Here is a 27,708-nt window from a genome sequence, read left to right as displayed (position 1 = left end):
GCCCGTTTACCGATCGAAGCACACGTAACTTTCTTTTGTTCTCCGTGCCCGAACCACCATGAAGACGGCACTGTTCATCGCGTCCGCTCTGTTGCTGGCCACTGCTGTAAACGCTGGAAAGTTCTTGTGCCGTAAGTGGAACACCCTGATCTTGGAGGCCGCGATATCTTTATTTAAGGGATAGTTTATACAGTTCGTTCTATCGAAAAGCCGCCAACGTCGTAGTAGTCGGTACTGCGCGTCGAAAATAATTTGGGGTACCTTAAAAAAAAATCGTATCACAGTAATTTGTGGTTCTAGTGAGTGATGGTCGATTGGTGTGTGAAGGCTGTGACGAGTTAATAAAATAATAGTAAATAATTGATGAATTAAACAAATGAGAAAAATTGGAAGGGGAGGGGGTCAAAGGTGTCAAAATGCTAGAATGAAAAAGCAATGCCTGACGGCGCTAATTAAGAAAATTTTAAAATGTTTAATTGATTAATGAAATAATTAAGATAAGAAAAAACTGAAATACTGGAAAAATGAGGGCACACAGGAGTCAAAATGCTTAGATTGGAAAGCCAATGTTTGCTGATACTAAGTATCAGTTCATAAAAAAAATTAGGGTCGAGATAGAGCCCCAATTTGCTAGTCAACGACAAGTGGTATTGCTTGTGCTCTTCTGTCGAAACGTTTGCTAGCGGAGAAATGCTCTCCTGTTTCCTCAATACACATTGTGTTGAAAGTTAGCAATATTTCCAAAATGAAATACTGGAAAAACGAGGGCACACAGGCGTCAAAATGCTTAGATTGGAATGCCAATGTTCCAGAAATTCGAGAAAAACAAAAATTGAAAGTATAAAAAGTGATAGAAGCAGTGCTCGTTATTGTGAAATATGGCCTCGAGATCGAGCAGACTCGCCACCTTGCGGCGCTTTGGTGAACCCTACTCAGTGTGGATGCGTGTTCGCGTCGCGTGTCAGCCCGCAGTGATTTACTTGTGCGCGTGCACCGTATAATAGAATGTTTACTGTTTGTTTCGCGATTCCTGTGCGCTTTTGCTCAACTATCTGCCTCTCGTAAAAGAAATGTGGACAGGCTATCAGCCTACGCTCCATTAAAAAAAAGTACTTGTCCATATCGAGTATGTCGTGCTGGATAAGGACATCATCCAGCATGCAGCATGTGGGCGGTCTTAGCGATTGAGATTGTTTGACACACGGCGTCACAAACGAAGTGATCCTGTCGTAGGCACCCTGCAAAACAGGTCAATGCTTTCAATACAACTTAATGCAAATGCTCATAAATTGTGTATTCCCGTTTCTGATTGGAATACCGCAGCTACTAAAATATGCAATCACAGACTGCTGCGTAGCAGAATCCAGTTTTGAACAAGCCACTTTGTGCCTTCTGTATGCACGATAGAGTTGTCTGAGTACGTTTTTTTTTCTTTTTTTTTTGTTGTTAAACCTCCGTCGCGATGTCTCATTGGTAGGGCGCCCGATTGCTGAGTTCGCGAACGGAAAGGGAAGGGAGGGGGGAAGGTTCAATCACGGCCGTTCGGCAAGGCGCTTCCCTGCTTTGGGATTTTACTGCATGACACTAAAGCCCACCACTACATCATCCTTCATAGCCTATGTAGCTTTGGTGCGTTAAACCCCATGCAGTTTTTTTTCTTTTCTCTCTCTGTTTTTTTTTTTTTTATTTTCTGCGGTTGAAGGTTTCTGCACATCCGTAACAGTGCTACTGAGCATATTTTCCTTTAGAGAAATGCTGGAAGGTTTGAGAAACATATCTTCCCAGCAGCTAATTGTTACACTAAGCATTACATAATAAACCTAGATCAATATATTTCCCTGGTAGCCCATTAGAATCATTAGAATCCATTTTCGTCAAGTGCTGTCTTCCGAGAAAACTTGTTGTTTCTGACAAGGGGAGTAAAATAGCTTCATACAGGCTTAACTATCGATGTTTATCTTTATAGTCGCATGATAAGATGAACTCCATTTCTTTCGGCAGTTTTTTATATGCAGAACCAGTTTTGGAAGTAACCAATATTTTTTGCTTCGGATAAAATTGAGTCACTACTTAATATTTACAGTGATAAAGAAATCTTCAGCCTCTCAAAATTCCTTGCCAGAACATGACAGCGCCAATGTACAGTTTCTTATGAAGTCTTTGCAGCAACTGATTCGTAGCTTTCACTTCAACGTTACTTAAAATTAATCGCTGATAGCTCTAAATTCTGTCAAACTTCTAAATGTTCCCTTATACGGTGAAATTTATTGCCATTGTAAAAAAAATAATTACACTACTAATTTACCATTTATCGACAACACACACAACAGAAATCACGTTTGCTTTCATTTATTTTAGGAAATCATTTAGAGTGATTGGAGCAGGGCTAAGATTCTCTGACATTGGCCGCAAGAAGGATCTGCCGCGTGGTGAGCTCGGAAAACTAAACCCGCTCAGTGCTCTACATGTGAACAGTCAGCTTTGCTGTGCGGAGAGGTTTTCTGTATACTGCCGGCGTAATCTTATTTTTGGTGAATGCTTGTGCCTGCATGGTTGTATAGCCAGAGATGATGTGCGCTCAGGCTACGGCAACCCGTCGGGCGGTACGTACGCTGCCAGTGCTACATTTAACCTGCTCAATCCTCGAGTCAAGTACGATACAATGACGCAAGCTGTCTCGATTCATTCTAAAGTACTGCAGGTCAGAGCAGGAACCTTGAAACTGCGTGGGCTTGACGCTAAATTTGTCTGTCTCACTCGTATAGGATACGCAGCGTTGACCAGATCCACGGATTTTTTTCTGCAATATTGGAACACTCTTAAGAGTAAATCGCTCATGCATTGCAGAAGGCACGCTGTCATCGCCAACAAACCCACCATAAACTCGGAAGCAGACCTACGCCACGTGCGTTTCTGCGAGGGCCGCTGGCTGCCGATCCACATTATCGAAGTGACGGGCCCCACCTTAAGGTCGATCTCACGGCGAATTGCGTCATACCGCTATGGCGGTGGTGGTGGTGAAAAACATTTCATTAGAAATTGAGAGTGTGAAAATGAAAGAAGTGAAAAAAAAAAAAGAAAGTCGCGCACGCGCACGCGCCTGTGTGCGGGAACCGCGTTTCACGCACAGTGGAGCTTGAATGTCCCCTATATTTTTTATTTCCCTCGCTTTTTTTTTTTTTTTTTCGCGTGACCGCTCCCCGACGCTATCCCGAAAGGGGGTACACATTGAACGCTCTTCAATTCTAGTGACGGGGATATTATGCCTCGAGACAACTCTTGTCAAACGGAGATATCCCATGAACGCATGGAGAGACTTCGCTCTTGTGCATGTATACAAAGTCAGAGGCATCCGCATGAGATATCCTCGGCTTATGAGGACTGTCAGCTTGGTGGATGTTACGCTCTGCAATCAAGCGTTTAGTACCCAGACAGCACGGCTGTATTTTCTGCACCGATAACTGTATTTATTCTCTCCGAAACTGCAGCCGCACTCGGGTTGTTCACGTACGTGGTTAAGCGGTCAAAGTCTGGTATACTTGGTGGCCGCGCAACGTAGAGGTGAGCTTTAGATGCGACCGTGAAATGTGTTAGCCCATTCGTTAAGTCCCATCATTGCAACGAGCTATGGAGAGTGTCGCCACGAAAGAAACTACATGCATAAACTTCGCTTTAAGTGTGGATTTGCAGATACGCACAGGTTCGCAACGTTACTAGCAGTTAGTGCTATTATACCACCGACCATCCATACTTCGAGCAGGCGCTACATGGCAAAAGCTGCTAACGAGTTACATACAGGTAGGGGTTCGTTATCTTCGCAAACGTTGCATTCGTATAAAATAAAGCCCTTTCGAAACTCCGCGAACGTCTCGAATACGCGGGCGCAGGTTCGTGCATGTCGTCCTTTTAAACATGCGGGATACTTAAGTGTTATCCTTTGCTGATCAGCAAAACTTAACGAGACCACATGACATCACAAAACTGGGAGGAGCTGCCATCTGGGATTGCTAATTTGAAGTAGTGTTCGAATAAGCAATTACTCCCTGATTACTAATTTGAAGTGGGAGAGTGATGTAGGAATCAACCTTTTAGAGAGTCAGGCCAACACCTCCTAGATGGTTTTGGTCAGGCACACTGCTCCTACGTCACGCAGGTAGTACGTCCGAACGACTTGGTTAAGGAAGGGCTTATATCTGAGTCACTCCTGCCAATTCGGGCACACAGATATGTGTGAGGTGCGCATTCGCAAAGAATGCCAAGTGAAGTGCGTTCGACACAAGCGTCGCGCGAAGCAGCGTAACAGCGCCCGCGAACTTGCGGGACGTGGCCGACGCCGCGAAGACATGATGTCGCGTGGCGTGATTTGGCAAGGCTATCGTGTCGGAAAACCGAGGTGTAGAAGGAGGCACAGGAACGAGGTACTACGTGGCGTTCGAGCGTGTAGGAGGCAGTTGATGGACTCCGGGTTCGTGCTGCACTGCGTCTCCGTCGGATCGCCTGCGCTAGGCCTCTGGCGTCTTCCAACGCCCCAGCCTCTGTAGCGCTCAACGCTTCATCATCCACCGGCCACCCGAGAGTGTCCCACCGGCTGAGCCCTTGACCATGACAACGACGGTCCTACGCCGACCCGTTGATGGGAGGGGATGAAGGGTGGCTGTTATTAGCCCTACGGGGATGGGACTGGTAGGTCAACGCCGCTTGCGGCGGGGGCTAGCCTGCCGCCGAATTTTATTGCGAAAGCAATACTACGCTCATGAACAGCCTTTCGCGTAGCGGCGGCCAGTAGCCATGCGAAGAATGTTGCCACTTACTGTCATCACCTTCATTCGCGTGTAGTTTTTTTTTTCGTGTGGTCGCTCGCAGAGCGGAACGCTCGATTTGTGGAATTGGGACCACCGGAATGTGCCTGATTGGAGCTGTGGCTCCCGCCATGTTCGCACAGCGTTGGCGTTCTTTAATGGTTCCGTGTAAGACGTCTGATTGAGATGTAGTACACGACTCTGCGATCACCTTTTATGCGAAGCATATTGCTAGAGGTAAACCACAGCCCTTCGTGACGGTTACACGCCGTGCAAATGGGGAATGCTACGTCACACCACGTGATACGCTGACGTCACGACAGAGGAGAGACGGGGGTCCAGCTCGCGCCGTCGGCTGCGGTTGCACGCCGTGCGGACCACCTGGTATGGTGAAGTCACACCACGTGATACGCTGACGTCACGACAGAGGAGAGACGGGGGACCGGCTCGCACCGTCGGCTGCGGTTCCACGCCGTGCGGACCACGTGGTATGGTGACGTCACACCACGTGATACGCTGACGTCACGACAAAGGAGAGACGGGGGACCGGCTCGCGCCGTCGGCTGCGGTTGCACGCCGTGCGGACCACGTGGTATGGTGACGTCACACCACGTGATACGCTTACGACACGACAGAGGAGAGACCAGCAGAACAAGTGGCCTACGTAGATGCTGCATGTGGACGGCAAGGAGCAGCCGTATCCGCAGTAGTCGACGGAACAGGAGCACCTGTAGTATCGGCTTCAAGCCGCACGAGAGACGCCAATGCGGCGGAGGAATTGGCAGTAGCGCTCGCTTGTGTCGGTACCAAGGCTAAATTCATACTATGCGATAGCAAAAATGCGGTCAGAAATTTTGGGAAGGGAAGAATATCAGAAGAAGCCAAACGAGTCCTCGAATCGAGGCCGCTTGAGCGCAACGTGGAAATTATATGGATACCAGCACATGAATCCATCGCAGGGAATGAGGCTGCTCATGAGTTTGCCCGAGCTCTCTATCACCGGGCGGCTGCCGAGCAGCCCTCTTGCATGGATGTAAAAGATAGCCTAATCTCGTATAAAGAGGTTACAGATCACTATAAACTAAGCAGAAGGGTCTATCCGCCACCAGACCGTTCCCTCGGAAACGGGAAGGCAATTGCATGGAGGAGGCTACAAGGGGGCAATCATATTAGTCCCTTTTGGGTATATGAAACAATTTCAAAAGATGAAAAGGATCTACATTGCATAACATGTGGGAGATGGGGCACTCTAGATCATATTATTTGGGAATGTAACAACAGCCCAGGAGCTAAAGAAAATATAGATAGAGACGCCTGGGAGACCCTGCTGCGAAGCGAGGATCCCGCTCAGCAGCAGCAGCAAGCCATCCGCCTGGCGGCTGAGGCCGTGAAGCAACAATGTATATTCACCAGACCTTAGTTCGCGAGGCTCCTGAGTAAGGCTCCATCAGGCCTGAGTGCCGGGGAGTCCGAAACGGAGCTTCTTCTCGGTGGAACTAAAGGTTTTTCAACAACAACAACAACAACAACGGGGTTGCACGCTGTGCGGACCACGTGGTATAGCGCAGGTTTATATATAAAGAGGAGACGATTGCGCTCGCCCCCTGATGGGGCTGGTACAGGTGGGTCACCGCCGCTTGCGGCAGGGGGGCTAGCCTGGCACCGAATTTTTTTTTGTCTGTTGTGGGCCGTCATTGCACACGCCACCGCTGGTGGTGGACGACGGCTGTTGTTGCGGCGCACGTCTTTCTTTCCCTCTTCCTTTTCTTTCTTCTCTATATTCTCTTCTATCTGCACGAGGCAGCGGAGGTGGCTCAGCTACAGAGCCAGTAGCAGGCCCGTGCATTTTCTTTTCCTTCTTCCTACAGCCACAACAACAACTCGCCTCCTGTGCACGGTGTTAGAAGTAGTGCTCCTGTGATTGGGCTGGTACAGGTTGGTCACCGCCGCTTGCGGTGGGGGCTAGCCTGGCACCTAATTTTTATCTGTTGTAGGCCGTCATTGCACACGCCACCGCTGGTGGTGGACGACGGCTGTTGTTGCGGCGCGCGTCTTTCTTTCCCCTCTTCCTTTTCTTTCTTCTCTATATTCTCTTCTATCTGCAAGAGGCAGCGGAGGTGGCTCAGCTACAGAGCCAGTAGCAGGCCCGTGCATTTTCTTTTCCTTCTTCCTACAGCCACAACAACAACAACAACAACAACGCCTCCAGTAGACCCTCACAAAAGGTGGCGATGCCTCCAGCTTTTGCTTTGCGTACATATTCGCGTAGTGGCAATCGAGTATCGTTGGCCTGGGGGACGACATGTTCGTTGTGCGTGTCGGTAACACAGTTAGATTAGAGATGAACGAGTCATGCTATTACCTAGTTTTATGCGATGGGAAAACATTGTGCATTCCAAGTTTAAACCGTGTAAAAGCACGTGTAACCAAGGAAAGAAAAGTTTAGCCAAGTGTAACCATGGAAAGCCGAGTTTAGCAATCAATATGCTTCGCATCTGACCAGGCTTAACCAAGCTAAGCCTCAGCCATTTTTTTCCTGCTGTGATGACTTGCACTGGGCTCATCTGAGAATGACTGCTCCGCCGGGGTGGTGCAGTGGTAAGACGCCCGACTACTGTGCCCGAGTACCCGGGTTCGAACCCGACCTCGGCGGCTGCGTTTCGATGGAGGCGAAACGGAGAGGCGTCCATGTGCTGTGCGGTCAGCGCACGTTGAAGATCCCCAGGTGGTCGAAATTACTCCGTAGCCCTCCACTACGGTTCCTCTTTCTCTCTTTCCACTTCCAATCCCACCTTCTTTCCTTCCCTTACGGCGCGGTTGAGGTGTCCACAGAAAAAAGTGAGTTACCGCGCCTTTCTCTTCTTATAAATCAATCCAAATCAATCCAATCCAATCCAATCTGAGACTCCTCCATGCTCAGCTGCTCAGCCAGAGGGCACTGAAAGTTCGATGTGTTTGACCCATCGGTCAATGAGGATGTCTCGCGCTTACTTGATAGTTCCTCGGCGGTCTCCGCTGATGAGGCATCCGCCGATTGTTCCTCCTTTTCCGTGATGGAAGGGGCTGGGGAAATGTGTTGCTGGATGTCAGGCTCGTTGGAAGAGGCCTTGATGACGACTGTTGCATTGATGGAACGCTCAGTGGCAGCAACAGCGTTTGCGTACGACCGTGGCGGTACACAGTCCAATGTTTCATGCTGGCCTCCGCAACGCTTGCATGCGGCGTTGCAGGCCTCAAGTCTCATGTCCGTAGGCGGAGCATCGCCCACACTTGGTCGCCCGGCAAGCAGCGCCCATGTGGCCTTCCTGCCGCACCGCGAACAGACCCGTTTCATTCCGCGATATTCTAGCATGACCCGGTGGCCCGCGACGGAGAGGAAGTTCGGAGGTGTTCGTGCCATGTCCGACTTCACAAGTCGGCACCCATTGCGGACGTGGCTCTTTCATTTGAACACGGGCTCCGTGATTGCCTGCACCTTGTCGTATGGTGCCAGGGCTGCAGCCAGGACATCGTCGCCGATGCACTGCGGCAGGCTGAAAACTGACAGATACCACTGCGATATCCAACGGGCAGAGCTCCCGCGGCAACAACAGCAGAGCTGCTTGCCGCGCGACCAAGTGTGGGCGATGCTCCGCCTACGGACATGAGATGGAGGCTTGCAACGCCGCATGCAGGCGTTGCAGCACCTCGGCGGAACTAAATTCCTCGCTGCTGTGTCGTCGATGGCGCAAGCGACGAATGTCGTTGCCACGGGAGCTCAGCCCGTTGGATATCGCAGTGGTTTTTGTCACCGTTTTCAGGCTGCAGCCAGGACATCGTCGCTGCAGTCTGAAAACGGTGACAAAAACCACTGCGATATCCAACGGGCAGAGCTCCAGCGGCAACAGCATTCGTCGCTTGCGCCATCGACGACACAGCAGCGAGGAATTTAGTTCCGCCAAGGTGCTGCAAATACTGCCCCCCCCCCCCCCCCCCCCCCCCGACGACACTGACGACCTTCTCGAACGCATCAATCAGGTCGTCTGCCAGAGCTGGCTCCGGCAACTCGAAAGTGAAGCACTGGGCCTTGGAAGGCCTAGTACTTGGTGGCGGTTGTCCATCTTCCCGGAACCAATATGCCAGGCAGATAGCCCGACCTCGGACTCAGGGGCAGCAAGACCGCCGGATTTGACAGCAGGCGGGATCCGGGCAGTCGAACCTCAAGAGAGCGCCCGCCGAGGAAAATGAGCCCGGTACGCCAAGCAGCAGGGCAGACGCCAGGGCACTGAAGCCGCTCAGGGCACAATGATCCGCAGCACCACAATCCACAGGTGCTCGACTATTGTTGTTGTTGCTGTAGGAAGAAGGAAAAGAAAATGCACGGGCCTGCTACTGGCTGTGTAGCTGAGCCACCTCCGCTGCCTCGCGCAGACAGACTGATTTTTTTAAAAACTGATTTATTTATAGGAAGGGAAAGGCGCGGTAACTGTCTCACTTGATTTCTCTGGACACCGCAACCGCGCCGTGAGGGAAGGGAGGAAGATGGGAGTGAAAGTGGAAAGAAAGAGGAGCCGTAGTGGAGGGCTGCGGGTAATTTCGACCACCTGGGGATCTTTAACGCGCGCTAACATCGCACAGCACACGACGCCTCTCCTTCGTTTCGCCTCCATCGAAACGCAGCCGCCGAGGTCTGGGTCGAACCCGGGTACTCCGGCACAGTAGTCGGGCGTCTTACCACTGCACCACCCCAGACAGAAAAGAAAATAGAGAAGAAAGAAAAGGGGGAGAAAGACGCGCCCCGCAACAACGTCCGTCGTCCACCACCTAAGCGGTGGCGGGTGCAATGACGGCCTACAACAGATAAAAATTCGGTGGCAGGCTATCCCCCGCCGCAAGCGGCGGTGACCGACCTGTCCCAGCCCCATCAGATGCTCGACTACTGTGATGAGACAAAGACCATGTAATACAAAATATAAGGTACCACTGACAATTGGCACTTAAGCAGCCGAAAGGGGGAAAAAAAAAGGCCGTAATGTTAAACTACAAAAACATGTATTCCTAACAGAATGCAATTCCTGAATCCTCTTTGTTAAATCCATTTACTTGTCGAATCCTTTGGGGAACCTAACCCACCACGTTATGTTCCTCGCAATACGCCCAGCTGTTATTTACGTTTTAGGGTAGATCGGGACAAATAAAGCGAATGAATTACGAGGGACTTTACCTACTAAAGTAATGAAAGGCGAAAGCCTGAGTGCGGCATACCATAGATAAATGCAACTGGCACTAATTATTAATTATTTAAGTAGTGTTTAGATAGGTGATCAATAAATATTTAAGCATTTGATTATTCATTAGTGGCAATTGTAATGAATAAATTAGTTATCAATTGGTAATTAATATGTCAATTAGTAATTGATTATTGATTGACATATGGCCATATAAGGCACATATTTGCGCATACTGTGGGGGGGACTCTGATTGGTCAATATCTCTATGAAGTCATCCCGCCTCGGCCAATGAGAACGCCGCAAAAGCGGGACACATTTTTGTCCATTACTTCGCTATGTACAGATTTCTGTCCGCAAACCGTGTCCGCAACATGTTATGAGTAATTGAGAAGTGGTAGAGGTTAATTAGTGATGTCAATCGATAGAGGGTGACGTAATGTTGTGTCAGAAAAAATAATTAGGTCAATAAGGTAATTAGTTAATTAATTAGAATAACGGGTTCACAGGAAAGGAATGGCTATAGTGAACTAGAATATTATCGTTCACTATAGGAAAGGCGCAGTATCTGCCACACTTGTTCTGTGGACACCTGACCGCACCTAAGGGAACGGTGGTGGTGGGAGTGAAAGCGAAAAGAGAGAAAGGGGTGCTGGGTATTGGATATGACGTCAAGGATCTGACGTCACGCAACCGAAAGTAGAGCCGAAAAAAAAAGCATTCGAAGGGATTGACGTGCAATTTGAAAGTACCAAGGACTAAAAAGGGTAAACAAGAAGAGAATTAGTGTGAGGTAGAGGATGTGACGTCACGCAACCGGAAGTGAAAAATGGCATAGGAAGGGATTGGCGCGCAATTTGAAAGTACCAAAGGCTACAATGGGCAAAGAAGAAGTGAATTAAGCAACTAGAAGCAACCAGAAGCAACCAACAGCAGAATCCGTGCTTTCGCATTACTCCTATGCAGATTCTGCAGTGCTCTAATGTTTTAGGCCAATATCTGGAGGGGTACACGCCTGCGTACGACTTTATAATGGCAGACACCACACAGGACACGAACGCCTCTCTGTTTCGCCTCCATCGGCGGCTGCGTTTAGATGGAGGCGAAACGGAGAGGCGTCCGTGTGCTGTGCGATGTCTGCGCACGTCCCCAGGTAGTTGTTGTTGTGGCTGTAGGAAGAAGGAAGAGAAAATGCACGGGCCTGCTTCTGGCTCTGAGCTGAGAGGTTCAGAGGAAAGGCGCAGTACCTGTCACACTTGTGCTGTGGACACCTGAACTGCACAAGGGAAGGGAGGAAGGTGGAAGTGAAAGTAAATAGAAATAAAGAGGAGTCGTAGTGGAGGGCAACGGAGTAATTGCGACCACCTGGGGATCTTTAACGTGCGCCGACATCGGGAGGTGGTGAAGGGTGGCAGTTCCTGGCCCTACGGGGCTGGGACGGTAGGTCAACGCCGCTTGCGGCGGGGGCTAGCCAGCCACCGTATTTTTTTTTATCTGTTGTAGGCCGTCATTGCACCCGCCACCGCTTAGGAGGTGGACGAAGGCCGTTGTTGCGGCGCGCGTCTTTCTCTCCCTCTTCTTTTTCTTTCTTCTCTATTTTCTCTCTGTCCGCCCCGCCGGGGTGGTGCAGTGGTAAGACGCCCGACTACTGTGCCTGAGTACCCGGGCTCGAACCCGACCTCGGCGGCTACGTTTCGATGGAGGCGAAATGAAGAGGCGTCCGTGTGCTGTGCGATGTCAGTGCACATTAAAGATCCCCAGGTGGTCGAAATTACACCGTAGCCCTCCACTAGCTCCTCTTTCTCTCTTTCCACTTTGACTCCTACCTCCCTCCCTTCCCTTTCGGCGTGGTTGAGGTATCCACAGAACATAAGTGAGACATTTACCGCGCCTTTCCCTTCCTACAAATCAATATCTCTGTCCGCACGAGGCAGCGGAGATGGCTCAGCTACAGAGCCAGTAGCAGGCCCGTGCATTTTCTTTTCCTTCTTCATTTCGATGGAGGCTAAAAGCAAGGTGCCCGTGTGCTGTGGTGGTGGTAGAAAACATTTATATAGGATGTCAGTGCATGTTAAAGAACTTCAGGTGGTCGAAATTTCCGGAGTCCTCCACTACGGCGTCTCTGATAGCCTGAGTCGCTTTGGGACGTTAAACCCCACAAACCAACCAAACCAACCAATCTTCCTACAGCCACAACAACAACTCTGACATCGCACAGCACACGGACGCCTTTTCGTTTCGCCTCCATCGAACCGCAGCCGCCGAGGTCAGGATCGAACCAGGGTACTTCGGCACAGTAGTCGGGCGTCTTACCACTGCACCACACCGGCGGGGTCCCTCCGCTGCCTGTTGTGGCTGTAAGAAGAAGGAAAAGAAAATGCACGGGCCTGCTACTGGCTCTGCAGCTGAGCCACCTCCGCTGCCTTGTGCAGACAGAAGAGAAAATAGAGAAGAAAGAAAAGGAAGAGGGAAAGAAAGACGCGCGCCGCAACAGCCGTCGTCCGCCACCGTGCAATGACGGCCTACAACAGATAAAAATTCGGTGTCAGGATAGCCCCCGCCGCAAGCGGCGGTGACCTACCTGCCCCAGCTCCATCAGGGTAGACTTCAACTCGCTCCGCTGCCTCGTGCGGACCGAAGAGAAAATAGAGAAGAAAGAAACAGAAGAGGAAGAGAAAGACGCGCGCCGCGACAAGAGCCGTCGTCCACCACCGAAGCAGTGGCGGGTGCCATGACGGCCTACAACAGATAAAATTCGGTGGCAGGCTAGCCACCGCCGCAAGCGGCGGTGACCTACCTGTCCCAGCCCCATCAGGGCCAGGATCAGCCACCCTTCACCACCTCCCTCCTCGGTAGGGGCTTCGCACTCCAGAAAATCAGGAAATGGCGTTGTGAGCTAAAAAAAAAAGATCACAGGCATGCCTCTGGCAGGCAGTAATATTACTACAGTAGTTCGCAGCTGACAGGCCGGGCACTGATTGGACGTATAGTTGTGTGACGTCACTGGACCACTCGAGATAGATGAGCTGGCAGCAGCTGCCAACTCGGGCTGCTTCTTTCAGTTGAATGGATAAGGGGAATCAAACTCTCCAGGACTCTTGTGTCTTGAGTAAGACATGCTATACGGTTTATTAAGGCGAAAGCCTTTAATGGCTCATGCTGTCGTGGGCTGATTGATTCATCACCCTCCTCTGGGTCCCTGCGCACAGCGAACACCCAGGCAACACGGCCGCTCACTCCCAGCCCGAGCACTCGTCAACCGGGCTGAGAGCGACCTGGTGCCTTCGTCTCGCAGTGCCAGAGATCGGCTTCTTAACTACCACGACCTCACGGTAATTTATAGAAATTCCTGCCTGCTGTACCCTCCTCCGCATAAATCTCTTCCCAAAAGCGACCAGGCTTTCTGGCGCAGACTTTAGACGGCCACAGTCATGACCCCTTTCCTTCTCTCTATTATAAACCGTGGCGAAACCTCTCCTTACTGCCACTTGTGTCCTAGCACCAGAGCCGACTTTACTCACGTCTTCCTGAACTGCCCGAACAAACCCAAGCCCCCGTGGCAAGGGCCAAGACATCTAGAGCGATGGGAGGCTGCTCTGCGCAGCTCGCTGCCGGAGGTACAGCTTCTGACAGTGAGCTGGGCCCGAGGGGTCGCCGAAGCTCAAAAGTGTCCGGCCATCTAGAGCGGCCTGAGGGCCCATCGTCGTCCTGCTCCCTCACTTCCCTTTACCCCCCTCACTTGGTTCTTTTTTGAATCATTAAAGTTGCTACCTACCTACCTTATAGGAAGGGAAAGGCGCGGTAACTGTCTCACTTGTTTTCTGTGGACACCGCAACCGCACCGTAAGGGAAGGGAGGAAGATGGGAGTGAAAGTGGATAGAGAGAAAGAGGAGCCATAGTGGAGGGCTACGGAGTAATTTCGACCACCTGGGGATCTTTAACGTGCGCTGACATCGCACAGCACACGACGCCTCTTCGTTTCGCCTCCATCGAAACGCAGCCGCCGAGGTCGGGTTCGAACTAGGTCGGCCTCGAACCCGGGTACTCCGGCACAGTAATCGGGCGTCTTACCACTGCAGTACCACTCGGGACGAAACGGAGTGGCGTCAGTGTGCTGTGCGATGTCAGTGCACGTTAAAGAACCTCAGGTGGTCGAAATTTCCGGAGACCTCCACTACGGCGTCTCTCATAGCCTTAGACGCTTTGGGACGTTAAACCCCACAAACCAAACCAAACCAAACCAAAGTGTGTCCCGCCTTTGAAGCGTTCTGATTGGCTGAGGCGGGATGCGCTCCTGCCATCTGCAATGCCACACATGAACTCGCGCCAATGAATTCCACCCAAAAGGAGCGATGGTGTATTGTCCAAACTCACACTTGCCGAGGGTGGGGTGAGGTGAAGGAGGTGGTGAAGGGTGGCAGTTCCTTGCCCTACAGGGCTGGGACGGTATGTCAACTCTGCTTGCTGCGGGGGCTAGCCAGCCACCGAATTTTATCTGTTGTAGGCCGTCATTGCACCCGCCACTGCTTCTGTGGTGGACGACGGCTGTTGTTGTGGCGCGCGTCTTTTTCTCCCTCTTCTTTTTCCTTTCTTCTCTATTTTCTCTTCTGTCCGCACGAGGCAGTGGAGGTGGCTCAACAGGCTAGAGAATTATTCATATGAATACGGAATGAAGGCTGGTATTTTCTATCGTATAATTTCTAGGATGCCTGAGGAGACGGACGTCCTCTCCAGGAAGGACCCCGCAGAAATCAAGCGATAGCTCGTAACAGTCAAGTAATATGGGACGGGAAACGAGCAGGCAAACGTGATATCTTCAACTTAGCCTAGAAACTGAAAGCCGGAAGTTGCTGTGAAGCCTCAGAAACTTAGTAGCAGGTTCGTGAATTTTCTTTTCCTTCTTCCTAAAGCCACAACAACACTTGCCGGAGAAAGTGTGATAGATACTGCGCCTTTCCTTTCCTGTAAACCAATTATATTTATATGTATCACTGCAACGAATGCCGACTAGAGGCTAACGATGGGAGACAAATTATAGGATAGGAAGGGTACGCCTTCAGAGAGAGAGAGAGAGAGAGAAAGAGAGAGAAGGCAGAGAGGTTAACCAGGAAAGCTTCCGTTTGCTACCCTGCACTGGGGAAGGGGAATGAGGAGTTTAAAGGAGAAAGATAGAAGAGGATGATAGGAAAGGTAAGGCGGCGAGGAGCACAGTCACAGTTTCTCAATCAAGTTTGTGTCTCTCATAAAACACATAAGTGCTTTGAAGGCTTTGCCGTTAGACGCCTTCTGTGGCCATGGGCCGAGGATTTTCTCCTCTGTGAAAAGACGGCTGTCAAGATGGTCCAGAGCCGAACGCAGCGCATATCTTTCGCTTGAAAAAGCAGGGCACTCGCAATGGAGATGCTGTGTGGTCTCTTCGCAGCCGCATCTTTCACAGTTAGGGCTATCCGCCATTCTTTCTAATGGCGCATACTGTGGTGGACAAAGTGTGTCCCGCTTTTGCGGCGGCTGTCGCGTGGCGTTCCTTGGCGCGCATTCAAGTGTGGGGTTGCAGATGGCAGGAACGCTAGACAAGATGAGGCTTCTCAGGCTTTCGCCTTTCAATACTTTAGTCGCTAAAGTCCCTGGTATTTTTTTACTTGTTCACTGCGCTAAGTTACGATATAAAACGATATAAAAGGTGGTACTAAAAAGCAGCGTTAAAAAAACGCGTGCAGTCCAGTCATGTGTAATAAATCGCATTAACTGCGAGCATAAATGCTCATTATCCATAACTGCAAATGGGAACCATTAGTGAAAGAAATGCCTGCCTTTTGGATTTGGAGAGTATTACTGCGCACAAGCGAAGTTGCTGGGCATGTCCATAATAGATACTGGACAGTGGTGTCGCAAGCGGCTGTTTCTCAGGGAGGGCATCTGTCCGGAACTGGTATCCTCTCACCTTGCCACCACTGGTGATGAACTGCAAGTGTAAGTACCACTCCGACCCGTGGCCTCACAGAGACCTCCTCCGCCCGTGTTAGGTGGAGAGCAAGGACACGCTACTCTGTAGGTCATGCGGGTAGGTCCTTGGTTGAAACATGCCAGATATCACAAAATGTGGGAGCTTACGACGACTGTGTATTAAATAGTTTGTGTGAGGTAATAAGGATTGGAGCCATTGGCGCTGTCACGTAATACCGTTGAAGGCGGAATTCGGGTACCCCCCTCCCCCCCCACCTCGCGAATTTAATTTAATTTGCCGTAAAATGATGTTCAGCATGGCTAGCACGGCTTTAGTTAATAAAATTTCTTGCCCCTCCCATCCCCTTCCCCCTCTACATTCGCGATGTGTACAGCCCCGCCTTATGTCGCGTTGGTCGGTAATTCATCCTACCCCACAGAAGCACTAGCTTAGCCACATACGCACGAGATGCAATTGTGCGAACAGACCTCCGGCGCCAACTTGTCTGCGTCCACCTCTCCGTGTCACAAATCTATTAAAGTCGGTTTATGGCCGCTGGTATCGGGATCCCGCTCATTTTCAGGCTCGCTTGCTCTCTTGCGGTGTTCTTATCAAAACCTCCTTGAAAACTACCCTCCTCGCACACTGGCCCTCATCACGCGTTGCGTCAAGTTTGACCCGTTCGATCCACAGACGTCGTCCAATCGCCCCGACTAGAGCTGTTAATGTCGTTCGTCTCAAGCCTTAAAGCGGAGCTGATCCGCGGGGAGGAAAATAATTAGGCGATCTTCATGATGAGGACTGCTTGCTTCTACCTCGTCCGTTCCTGCGTTTTCTACAGATTTACCGTTTTGGAAATATACGCTTTCACGTGGTGATATATTCACTCAGTACGTTTTGTATGCGATGTTTTATTGAAATACCTCTCGCAAGGTCGCGAGCGAAATCAGTTGCGAAGCAAGGAAAAATGACATTGTTCAATGGGGGTGCACTGATGCACGCGACCGCCGGACCGGGTGCCATTCGTTCTAGTTACGCCGTTTGGTCAAGGCCAAAGCCAGCGTGCGCTCAGCATGTATTTAGCGCACACCATTCGCTTCTGCAGACGGCTCGTATGAGGAAGCAGCCAGGCACTCAGATTCAGTCCTTCATGGCAGTCTCTAAACACGATGCTTCGACCGTTTCCCTCGCGCAAAAGGGCTCATCAGGCACGTTTATTGTATTTAATAGTCGCTAGAGATGTTCGCCAGATACTCTCATCGTCGGAGCATGGTAATGATTTTTCTTTTTTTTTGCTATTGTAGCGCCCGTCTCGAGCAGCCTAAGGAACAAGCAGTATTAGAGTATGGCTGTGGTAGTGAAAACATTTAAACAGAGACAAATAGAAAGAAGTTGCAAAAGACGGGAAAGGTGGGTTTCTAATGCTGAGGGTCGCAGCCTTGGATCGTCAGCACAAATAAAGATAGGAAAAAACACAGAAGTTATCTGACTTGCAAGTGCAGTGTGTTTGCAGAGTGAGAGCTTCTACAGCTTCGAACTGGCCTCGTTCTCTGGCAGCCGAGTGCACCTTTTAATATTGTAGGACAGCTGTGGGATGTGTTGTGCACATGTTAATGACGATCGTCTCAGCCTCCGATTCGTTGCGAGATTAAAGTTTTTCCTGCGCTGACACCAAGTTGTTAGAATTGCCACCGCAAACCTATGGGCTGTGTTTTTAAAAACAGTTTCGTGGCAGCCGTGGAATATTTTAAAATGCTTTTATGAATATATTGGTAGAAATGGCTGATATTCCCCATGTGGACCAAAATTTTGTTTCTGAAATGTGCACTGCAATCACAAAAAAGCTTTTAAGATTGCCGTAGAAAACCGATGAGGGTGAGGTTTTGAATATAAATAACAAGACACTAAAAACTTGCTGAGAAAAGGTTTGCAGGTATATTGATGGCTATGGAGCTGTTATACAAAACGTGGAAAAAAATTACGTTCAAGAATTCTTCCCTGGCATCAGTATAAAATTTCTGAATATGGCTGTACGCCTGACATGCAGACGGTACATGGACAGCGAAACGAAGAGGCGTCCGTGTGCTGTGCGATGTCAGCGCACGTTAAAGATCCCCAGGTGGTCGAAATTACTCCGTAGCCCTCCACTACGGCTCCTCTTTCTCTCTTTCCACTTTCACTCCCATCTTCCTCCCTTCCCTTTTGGCGCGGTTGCGGTGTCCACAGAAAACAAGTGAGACAGTTACCGCGCCTTACCCTTCCTATAAATAAATCAGTTAAATCAGTCTACTAAAGGAAACGCAAGGAAGCTCGGACGCGTCGGACGGACTTTGTCTTATGTTCTTCCTTCTGCAGCTTGCGACTTTTCTTTTGTAGCGGTGCCTTTAATTTCAAATGAACAGATATAAATAAAACGGAGAGGATGCATTTTAGCCAAGATGACCTGGAGGATATATAGATGGGTAAACTTGTCTGCACGTCTACACAGCTACGAGGGTGCATCAGAAAGTTATAATTATCACTCCAAACAAAATGATATACAAAACTTGTCTTCTCTTTGTATTCGCCTTGCCGAGACACACATTTTTCCGAGCATTTCTCTGTCTTCTGCAACCCGTACTTACAAATATATTTTGCATATTTCGCCAACCGCTGTTTCACTTTGCGAATGACGTCATTGGTTTAGCAGATGGCGTGCGTATATATATAGCTTGAAAACTAGTGGACTATCATCACCGTAAACACGAATGAGGTGGCGTCATTTTCATCTGAATTCGGTAAGCATTACCATTAAAACGAAGAAACTGGTTAACATTGCAGGCCCCAGCTTTGTCCGCCATGCAGACTGTATGTACAAGGTGTTTAAAAAAAGAGATTGAATACACAAAAGTACATCTCTCACAGATCTCTAATTGATTATGTTGGTAAGTTTATATATTGGTATATTTAGTAGCTGTTAATTGGAACGTTTTGAGGCCGTTTCGTAAGTTAAGAGCCTGTATTGATCATAATACGTGTCATGTAGCAATGCCTTTGAAGCGGTACTGGAAAAAAATGACGCCACAATTTTGTATTACCACAAAACCAAGCAGCATTTGAAAGTTGAAACTTTCATCCGCAGACTGCAAGCGATCGTTCAAAAGATCACCGCTTGCGGTGATGTGGCCTTATAAAAGGTTTGACCTTGATGACGTATTTAGTGCGTTAAATCTAATTGCATGCAGAAAATATAAAAAAAAAATGATGCTCTAGATATACTGTAGCCATTCTGATGAAGATGACCAACTCGCAGGTCTTCCTGAAGACAAGATAGTCACAGGGATTGAGTGCATCCTACAGAACGTGAGCCCCGAGGTAAGCTGTTTTTTTTTTTCTCTCTACAGCTTCAATGCGCCGATCTTCTCATCTGGGAGAACGGATGTGGATTAGCATCGTTACTTAACCGAGCCTGCCTTACGACGCTTTCGACTCAATCGCGTTTAGCTGCAGCTTCTATTGACAGACATGATGTGGTTATATTATCAGCGGCTTGAACTTGTCGGGCGAGGATATATTACTGGGAGCATGACAAAGCATTAATAAGCAGATCATTGTACCAATGCTCAAATTTGACTCAGCAATAACTCCATTAGGTTAACACTCGCGGGAAAGCTGGTCGATGCAGATTATGAAAGGTATACTAACGCGCTGTGTAAACATGGCAACAGACCAATGTACCTATAGGAATTAACAAATTATCCAGAAGCTGGGTGAAAAATGGTAGAGCTTCATGGGGGAACTGCGTTCTCTACCACGGCGCTGCACCGCTGCCATGGGGAAGAGGTTATATGCGCGATAACTCATAGCGGTGGGGAAGAAGACACACACAGCGTTATGGGTTCCTAGGTGCCGGATTTAATTGTTGCAGTAGGCAATGAAACTCCTTACAATAATCTACTAAAAGAGAGCAGCGCAAAGAGAGGATGGAGTGACAACATGCATGAGGACTCATTCGGCGAAAATGGGGAGGTACAGCCGTCGCGTGTAGGGCTCTTCCTTTCAAAAAGGCAGCAGTGAAATCTTGGAAGCGCAGGATCAGCATTGCCGAGCTCCTGAACCAGTGCATCCAGAGTGCCAGAAGTGTATACTGCATGCTATTATTTCATTAGCTCAAAATCCGAGCATGGCAAGCAATATCTATGATCTTTGAGGCTCTTGCTGTGGAACTGACCAAGGAAATGAGGGCTAATCACCTTAGGGCACGAATCACCCTGAGCTAGAAGCTCTCCATGAATTAGTCCGCGGATAAACACACGGAGGTCGAAGGCTTCAGTAGAACTGAAGGAAGGCTGATCAGGCTGGAGGCAGATGGATTGAAGTTCATCCAGTCGTTGACAGGTCGAGACGACGGCGTCGATGGTGGTAGGGTTCTGCACGGCCAGAGCGTTGAAGGCGAGTAATCTAATGCTCTTAATGACGTGCCGGACCCACTCGGCCTCTGGCATGGTGTCATTCCCACGCCGACAAAATGCGAGGACGTCTTCAAAATAAGATCACCACATCATTGAACTCGAGCATGCAGCTTCTTCTTAGCGGAATCCGTTCGAACAGCAGGAGCGCAGAATATCTCGCGTAACTTTTTCTGGAATATGGCCCAGTCCGGAACGGTCGACTCGTGGTTCAAAAATCATGTTTTGGCCACATCACTCAAATAAAATGAGGGGATCGTCCCACCGGTTGAAGGCACTGACGCGGCCGTAGTTGTCAAGCCAGTCATCAGCGCCATCGCCGCGTAGACTGGCAAACGTCTCGGGGTCGCGCTGATGGCATCTCACAGTCCAAGTAGTAAGGGGAGCTGGGGTGCAGTGGGAAGAACCCAAAACATCGGCGGTCCCCTCTAGTGTCATAATGAGGGTGGTAGCTGCCAAGCGGCGACCGATACGGAGCTCCAGGTAGATGCAGGTGACGAGGCAGCGGGAAAATCAAGACGCACCTCCACCACGTGTAAGGACGGGATTGGTAGACCAGGTTTATTAGAGATCTGAAGCCCGGGTCACACACCGAAGCGAATCACACTGAGCGATGACGATGGATCTCCTCTAGACAGAAGGATGAAGATGAAGTAGCACGTGCACCCGTGTGAAAGATGAAGCGCCGTACAGCGCTTACAATATGTTCTTAGCATTGAGGTCAAAGCCTGGAGCGCGCTGGTAAGATTGAGTACCGCCAGCATCAGCTTTCACTTCTGTGTCGTTCAGGAGTCATACACGACCATATGTGACTCCGGTCTATATTGAGTGATCAAACCAGCAATCAACAGTGTTGTAATGGTATACATGCCTAGCACATCTTGTGGTCAAAGGGCGTCAGACTGATCTCCGAAAGTGGCCATATGCCATCGCATGTGTTGGTTTGGCACTTTCGACACCCGGTTCGGCTCTCCGTCCTTAAGCAAAGTGCCCGAGAATAGAGCACATAAACTGCACCCACAGCAGGGCCATTTTTTTAACCTACACCAGCTACACCAGTGTAGGAAATCTCCTATACCAACAATAGATTTTTGCTGCACCGGTGTAGCTGGTGTAGAATAAAAAATGGCCCTAGTAACTTCAATGTTTGTCCCACACATTCTGAACCACATTTTCCACGCAACTACCCTGAAGTGCGGCCGCTGTCGCTCTCTGCATGGCGTTTCCCCGTAGACTTTCTCCGATAAAAGGGGGAATGGCAGCACTGAAACATATGTTGAGAGATTATTCAACCCACCGAGAGGCTGTCGTTAATTATGGCACTGTTTCTGTCACCGACGGCCTTGAGAATCAGGTGACATCTTTTCAAACTTTCTTTGAACTTATCTGCGCTACTGCAAAATTGGGAGCCTGATGACTCATGGAAACGTGGAAGAGCAAGGAACTTGCTTCAGAAACGATCTGGCTATCTCTATACTAAAAGCAACGACTGCCGCTGAAAATCCCCAAAGGCTACTGATTCGAGCCCGAGGCCAAGGCCTACATGTGATCGTAATGCCGAGGTCCCGAATGAACACCACGCATGTTTCTATATTAATTTCAGACGCTAACAGCGCGCGACGCTTTACAGTACTGGACGCACTAAATGAGTCTGAAGCGAGCATAACCATTCCGCCTAAACTGGCAAGATCCTGACTTGTCATTTAATTCCTGTTACTGAACTGCCGTATACGTAGGATAGCCTCACTCAATAAAGTTCTTGCATGCACCAACCGTGGCAGGATTGGTCTTCAAATTGCTGTACAGCTCCAGAGATTCTCGAAATCCTTCATCCGTCACAGTGGTTCAGTGGTATAGATTCTCGGGTACTGAACCGGTCTACCTAGGTTTGATACGACTGCAGGTGCCGCGTTTCGATGGCAGCGAAGCACAATATGCGCCCGTGTGCTGTATGACGTCACAGCGCTTTAACGTTCTCAAACAGTCGAAATTATTCCAGAACCTTCCACTACGCCGTCCTTCATATAGCCACAGTCGCTTCGGCACGCTAAACCATACATATCGTATACCATTGTGGCACCGCACCCTCCACTGCGCCAAAGGTATTCATATCGACATCCACACATCTTAAAGGCCCACTGTCCACCTTCCGGTCGAAAGTCCTTGTCCGCTCCCTCAAATCACTGTCTGACCTTTGTTAGTCTGATGCGCGACTGACATTTCGTCTTATCAGGGTCTTTCAAGTTCCTAAGAATGTTCAATGTTTTGGACAAGTTAACCTCACCTGTCATGTGGTTGCATTTGTTCATACTGTTACGCTGCGCTGCGTCATAGTGAAGAAGAAGGAGAAAGAAGAAGAGTGAGACGCGCGCAGGTTGATCTGGGCTCTGAACCGCTTGCGACCAGCTTCGTTCGCCAAGCCTTCATTTTATTAAAAACATTCCATCCGCTGCATTTGGTGTAAGTACTGGGTAAAAAAGAAATATGAGGGACTTTAGCTACTAAAGTAGTGAAAGGCGAAAGCCTAAGTGCCGCATTCTGCTACGCAACTGGCACTAAATAGTAATTATAATTAATAAATTAGTCATTGAGCAGGTAATAGATTAAATAATTAATCAATTAGTCATCAATTAGTAAATAATGAATCACCTTATTAGCCATTCATATATATTTAACAATAAATTAATTAGTCATTAATTAGTAATTGATCATTGATCGCCATATGGCCATATAAGGAACGCATTCGCGCATCCTGTGGTGGTGCTCTGTGATTGGTCGAAACCTCTATGACGCCATCCCGCCTCGGCCAATCAGAGCCGCCGCAAAAGCGGGACACATTTTGTCCACTACAGCATGAGCCGTTAAATGCTTTCGACTTAAAACGTCCTGGATTCGCCAGTACCCCGTCGCAGCAGCAGGATAGCAGGTTTGCCACCTTTATCGCCTCAAGGCTACCACCACCCAAGAGACGCAGACTCAGGAACAGCGAGCTGAAGACGAGACGACCCCATCAGCGAAAGCCGCGTACGTTTCGTGGTGAGACAGAAGGTGACGTTGAAGACTGGCTCCGGCATTACGAAAGGTGCAGCAAGTACAACCGCTGGAACTCCCCTACCCGGTTGTACAACGTTGTTTTCTTCCTTGCTGGCACGGCTTTGAGTTGGTTTGACAACCACGAGGAAATCCACACGACCTGAAACCGGTTTGTTGAAGAGATCGCGAAGTCCTTTGGAGATACTCTTGCGAAAAATGAACGTGCTGGGAACTTTACAATATTATGCTATAGCATAGGGCTCTCTTGTCTGGACACGATGATGAAGACACAGCATGAGGGGAAACAACACACGGCGCACTAGTACGCGGTGCCATCTGTGGAGTGCATATGAAGTACAAGATCTGCGAATAACGTGATACTCGCAAATGAGCGCAGTAGAGTTAACGCTCTAAAAACCAGTCAAGAACAGGGGAACCCGCTGATTCTGCGGGTAACTGGCGCATTTAAATACGAAGCTGTAGCTTTATTGCTTCAATGCTGATGTTTCGGGAGTAACTTGATAGAGTGAACTAAGAGTCCATTCTATAGAAATTCTATAGCCAAACATCCTTGGTTGCAAAACGCTTGTGTGACTTTGAGAAATCGGAGAGGGTGCCGTAGCATACAGTGTTATTGAATGGTGTCTAGCGGAATTGTTTCGCTTCCCTCTGCTTGATGGAATCCGCCATGCGTTCACTTAGCTGTGGATCATTTTGCGGGGTGCAATATTCACATGCCATGTTACTTTTCTTCCACTCATTTCTTCATCCTGCTCAGATTTCACAATTTTTCGCAATAGCAAAAAAAAAAAAAAAAAAAAAAGAAGAAGAAAAAAGAAAAGAGCGACAGCAAAATCACATGCCAAAGCCAGCTAGACGCTATATATACTCACTGGGATGTTTGGCTGCTTGGTCTATGTACTTCGAGTTTCAATGCATGCCTACGAAACGATCATGCCCCATATTGTCCAATGGTTATTTATATGCAAGCTCTTCTTATTACGCGCAGGTCGCTAGCCACTTGGGAAGGCTGCCGGAGAAGGGCGTCAGTTTTGTCCGAAATGCTTGCAAGTCACAGGCCGATGTGGTAAGCGCACCGCTTGTATTATCAAGTGTGGCTCAGTTATATACATGCTGTACTAATAAGTGAGCAATTGAATGTGTGAGTGCAGAAAAGTACAAAACTCAATGGCAAGCTTTTCATATCCGAATTCCCTGAAATTCATTAAGTTTTCGCTAGCACTCGTGACCTTTTATGTCTTTGTTTTCTTCATATTTGCTGCACGTGAAGTCAAGTGCAAAGAGGTTTTCTTCTTTATACTTAAAACCCCGCCGGGGTGGCGCAGTGGTTACGGCGCTCGACTACTGTTCCCAAGGACGCGGGATCGAATCCCGGCCTCGGCGGCAGCTTTTCGATGGAGGCGAAAAGCAAGGCGCCCGTGTGCTGTGCGATGTCAGTGCACGTTAAAGAACCCCAGGTGGTCGAAATTTCCGGAGTCCTCCACTACGGCGTCTCTCATAGCCTGAGTTGCTTTGGGACGTTAAACCCCACCAACCAACCAACCAACCAACCTCTTTATACTTAAAAGCCCTTCTTGCTCGAACAAAACAAAGTTTCACTCGATTCCTGCTCACTGAGTTGATTTCATGAGTGCCTGGTTGAATCAGATTTCTGTGAGAAATGCGTGCTAAAGAGCGTTTTACTTGTAGTTTACAAAGTACGACATCTCACGGGAACAAGCGGCTGTAATATTCTCCTAAAGCGTCGTTTTCATTTGTCTGGTAACGTTCTTAAACTTGCTTTAATGTATATATAGCTTACACAGTTGATAACTTCAAGATGTAAGTGTTACAAGCGAGAAGCCAGAGCACAAAGTCCGCGCTGATGCCACCCCGTTCCAGGACTCTCGGGCATTCCAAATGGCCGCTGCAACGTTTGATGGGCAAAGGCAGACATGTCTATTAAAGACGCTTATTGCTGTTAAGGAAGATGGTAATGTGTGGGACGAATTAGTGTTAATGACAAATCAAAAAATATTTTGCCTTGAGAACACTTCCTTGGTGCAAGCTGCCATTTCTTGACTGCCTAGAAAACAATTAACAGCTGCTGTTGTGGCTGTAGTAAGAAAGAAAATAAAATTCACGGGGCTGTTACTGGCCCTGTAGCTGAGCCACCGCCGCTGTCTCGTGCGGAAAGAAGAGAAAATAGAGAGAGTGAAAGACGCGCGCCGCAACAGCCATCGTCCACCACCGAAGCGGTGGCGGGTGCAATGACGGCCCACAACAGATAAAAATTCAGTGGCAGGCTAGCCCCCGCCGCAAGCGGCAGTGACCTACCTGTCCCAGCACCATCAGGGACAGGATCAGCCACCCTGACAACAGGTTTATGTCATGAATGATAACGCATGCTAACTGCCAGTTACTGCTGCTGGAAATTATTCCCGAAAAAAGAAATGAAGCGATGAAAACGTTTCCCGAACTACAATTTTATCCGATTTTAAACTAAATAACCAGCACCTTATTTCTACACATCGAATTTCTAAAAAAGTATACAGTATAAAGCCGAAAATCCCAAAAGGAAGGGCTCTATTTACCTCACGAATGGTTTCGTACCTATCACGTACTTGTCATGATTGTTTTTAGCGTTCCCTGAGCTAATTTTGCTGAAAATAATGAAAGTTTATGTGAGCCTATATATGCCCATGCCAAACAGCGGCCCTATGAGCGCCCTTGGCAGTGTTTACATGAACAGCAACCTGCAGTAAAATGTATTTTAGCACGCAACAGGAGACACATGAAATTAGAACTGTTCTATAAGTTTGTTTGGGACCCAAATGTTTATCATACCCTTCTATAATACAGAAGTGTAGAAGCAGATGCTCTAACCGTTATTCTCTTTCTTATTTTCAGGAGGATCTTATGCGCCTAATATGGACGGTAAGAAATTTTAAATCTTGTTGTTAGACGGATCGACGCACTTAAGTTCTGATGTCGTGGTCGGATGTGTCCAAACTCGATGCGAGAAACCGTGATGACTCGACGGCTATGGCAGTCTTCCGAAGAGTGCGGATATAGATCGAATGAAATGAAGTGTACTTAAATAACTACGCGGCCGGTCGAAAGTATAGTGAAGAAATTTACATCACAGCACAGGACGTTTCTTTGCCACGTAAAAGCACCAAGCAAAGCATTGAAAGTACGATTATTGCACGCCGCCTAAAAGCAGCTAGCCACATTTCCTAGATCAGACAATTTAGTTGAACCGGGCTTTTCATATTTGCTTTAATTTTGCCTTCTAACTTGTTTATTCACGCAAAAACGGCTCGGAGAGTACATTTAAAAGGCAAGCTTTATTTTTCATCTATAGCTATTCTATGCGAATAACTTGAAATGTTAAACAGCTCGTTGTAAGATAAAAAAGAAATAGAACAAGGAGGGAAAATACTGACTTTGGGCAATATGACCGTCAACGAATTCATGTCCATTAATGTCTGTAGAGCATCGCACTTAGAAATGCAGCAATCACACAGGATACCTTCTGCTCACGTTGAGCCACACGTACTGCCCAGAATCACATAAGTTTCCCTCGCCCACCTTCTGTTCCCCGTAAAGGACAATGGTCCTGGCGATAAGCAATGACCATATTGTTTTCTTTTAGAATAATTTACATTGCACTAGTGTTTAGCAAGCACGTCAAGCTACGCGATAAGGTTTCAAACACACGTTTCCCCAGGAAGTGCGCAATGCGTCGCATTGTCGGTCTTTGACCTCGCTAAACCGTCATTTTAAATGTAACGCCGCCAATGACCACCGGGAGCTTTAAGAGACACAGGGGACAAAAAAGAAGTCGGCCATGTATCGTTAGGATGCCACGTTCTAATCACAAAGAGACCACTCGCGCCAAAAACGGAGGCTTGATAACCGAGAAAATACCTAAAAAATACCAATTCGGACTGCGCAGCTCGCTTTATATACACCATCTAAGCGAGCTAAGTCGCCGATCTCTTTTGCCGGTTAGACCAAAGCCGCGAGGATCGGTGAAAGAAACGCAGTGCGTATAGAGCTGACAAGCTTACACGAAGCGTAATAATAAGCTTCTTACACTCTTCTTTCTGCGGCGCAAAAGCGATTGAGTGCCATCTCTTTTACTGCAGGAGGACTACCTGAAGGAGATCGTCAGCGCTTCCCAGATCTGCGAAACCAAGTTCTGAGTTGCATGCCCGATGCTTGAAGTGGGTGCTGGCGCACTGCAAACAAATAAAATCAGAAACCGCGG

The 27,708-nt window shown here is 48.6% G+C and overlaps 1 protein-coding gene across 1 annotated transcript; it reads left to right on the top strand.

The window, feature by feature from the left end:
• LOC146196542 (uncharacterized) lies at nt 1-27,708 on the top strand. Its single transcript, XM_084596374.1, has 5 exons — nt 1-131; nt 19,244-19,305; nt 24,442-24,519; nt 26,343-26,369; nt 27,587-27,708. The coding sequence occupies exons 1-5, from the start codon at nt 59-61 to the stop codon at nt 27,641-27,643; spliced, it is 297 nt and encodes a 98-aa protein (XP_084452500.1). The 5' UTR covers nt 1-58; the 3' UTR covers nt 27,644-27,708.

Source organism: Amblyomma maculatum, chromosome 3 (assembly GCF_055883805.1).
Source record: "Amblyomma maculatum isolate TAMU_Amacu chromosome 3, ASM5588380v1, whole genome shotgun sequence".
Classification (NCBI taxonomy): Eukaryota; Metazoa; Arthropoda; class Arachnida; order Ixodida; family Ixodidae; genus Amblyomma; species Amblyomma maculatum.
Note: the sequence above shows the minus strand (reverse complement) of the source record. Positions and strands in the feature narration are given on the sequence as shown.

Coding starts and splice junctions, on each gene's coding strand:
- LOC146196542 (XM_084596374.1), top strand. CDS start 59: ATGAAGACGGCACTGTTCATCGCGTCCGCTCTGTTGCTGGCCACTGCT. Junction 132..19,243: donor CGCTGGAAAGTTCTTGTGCC/GTAAGTGGAACA, acceptor ACCAACTCGCAG/GTCTTCCTGAAGACAAGATA. Junction 24,520..26,342: donor GCAAGTCACAGGCCGATGTG/GTAAGCGCACCG, acceptor TCTTATTTTCAG/GAGGATCTTATGCGCCTAAT.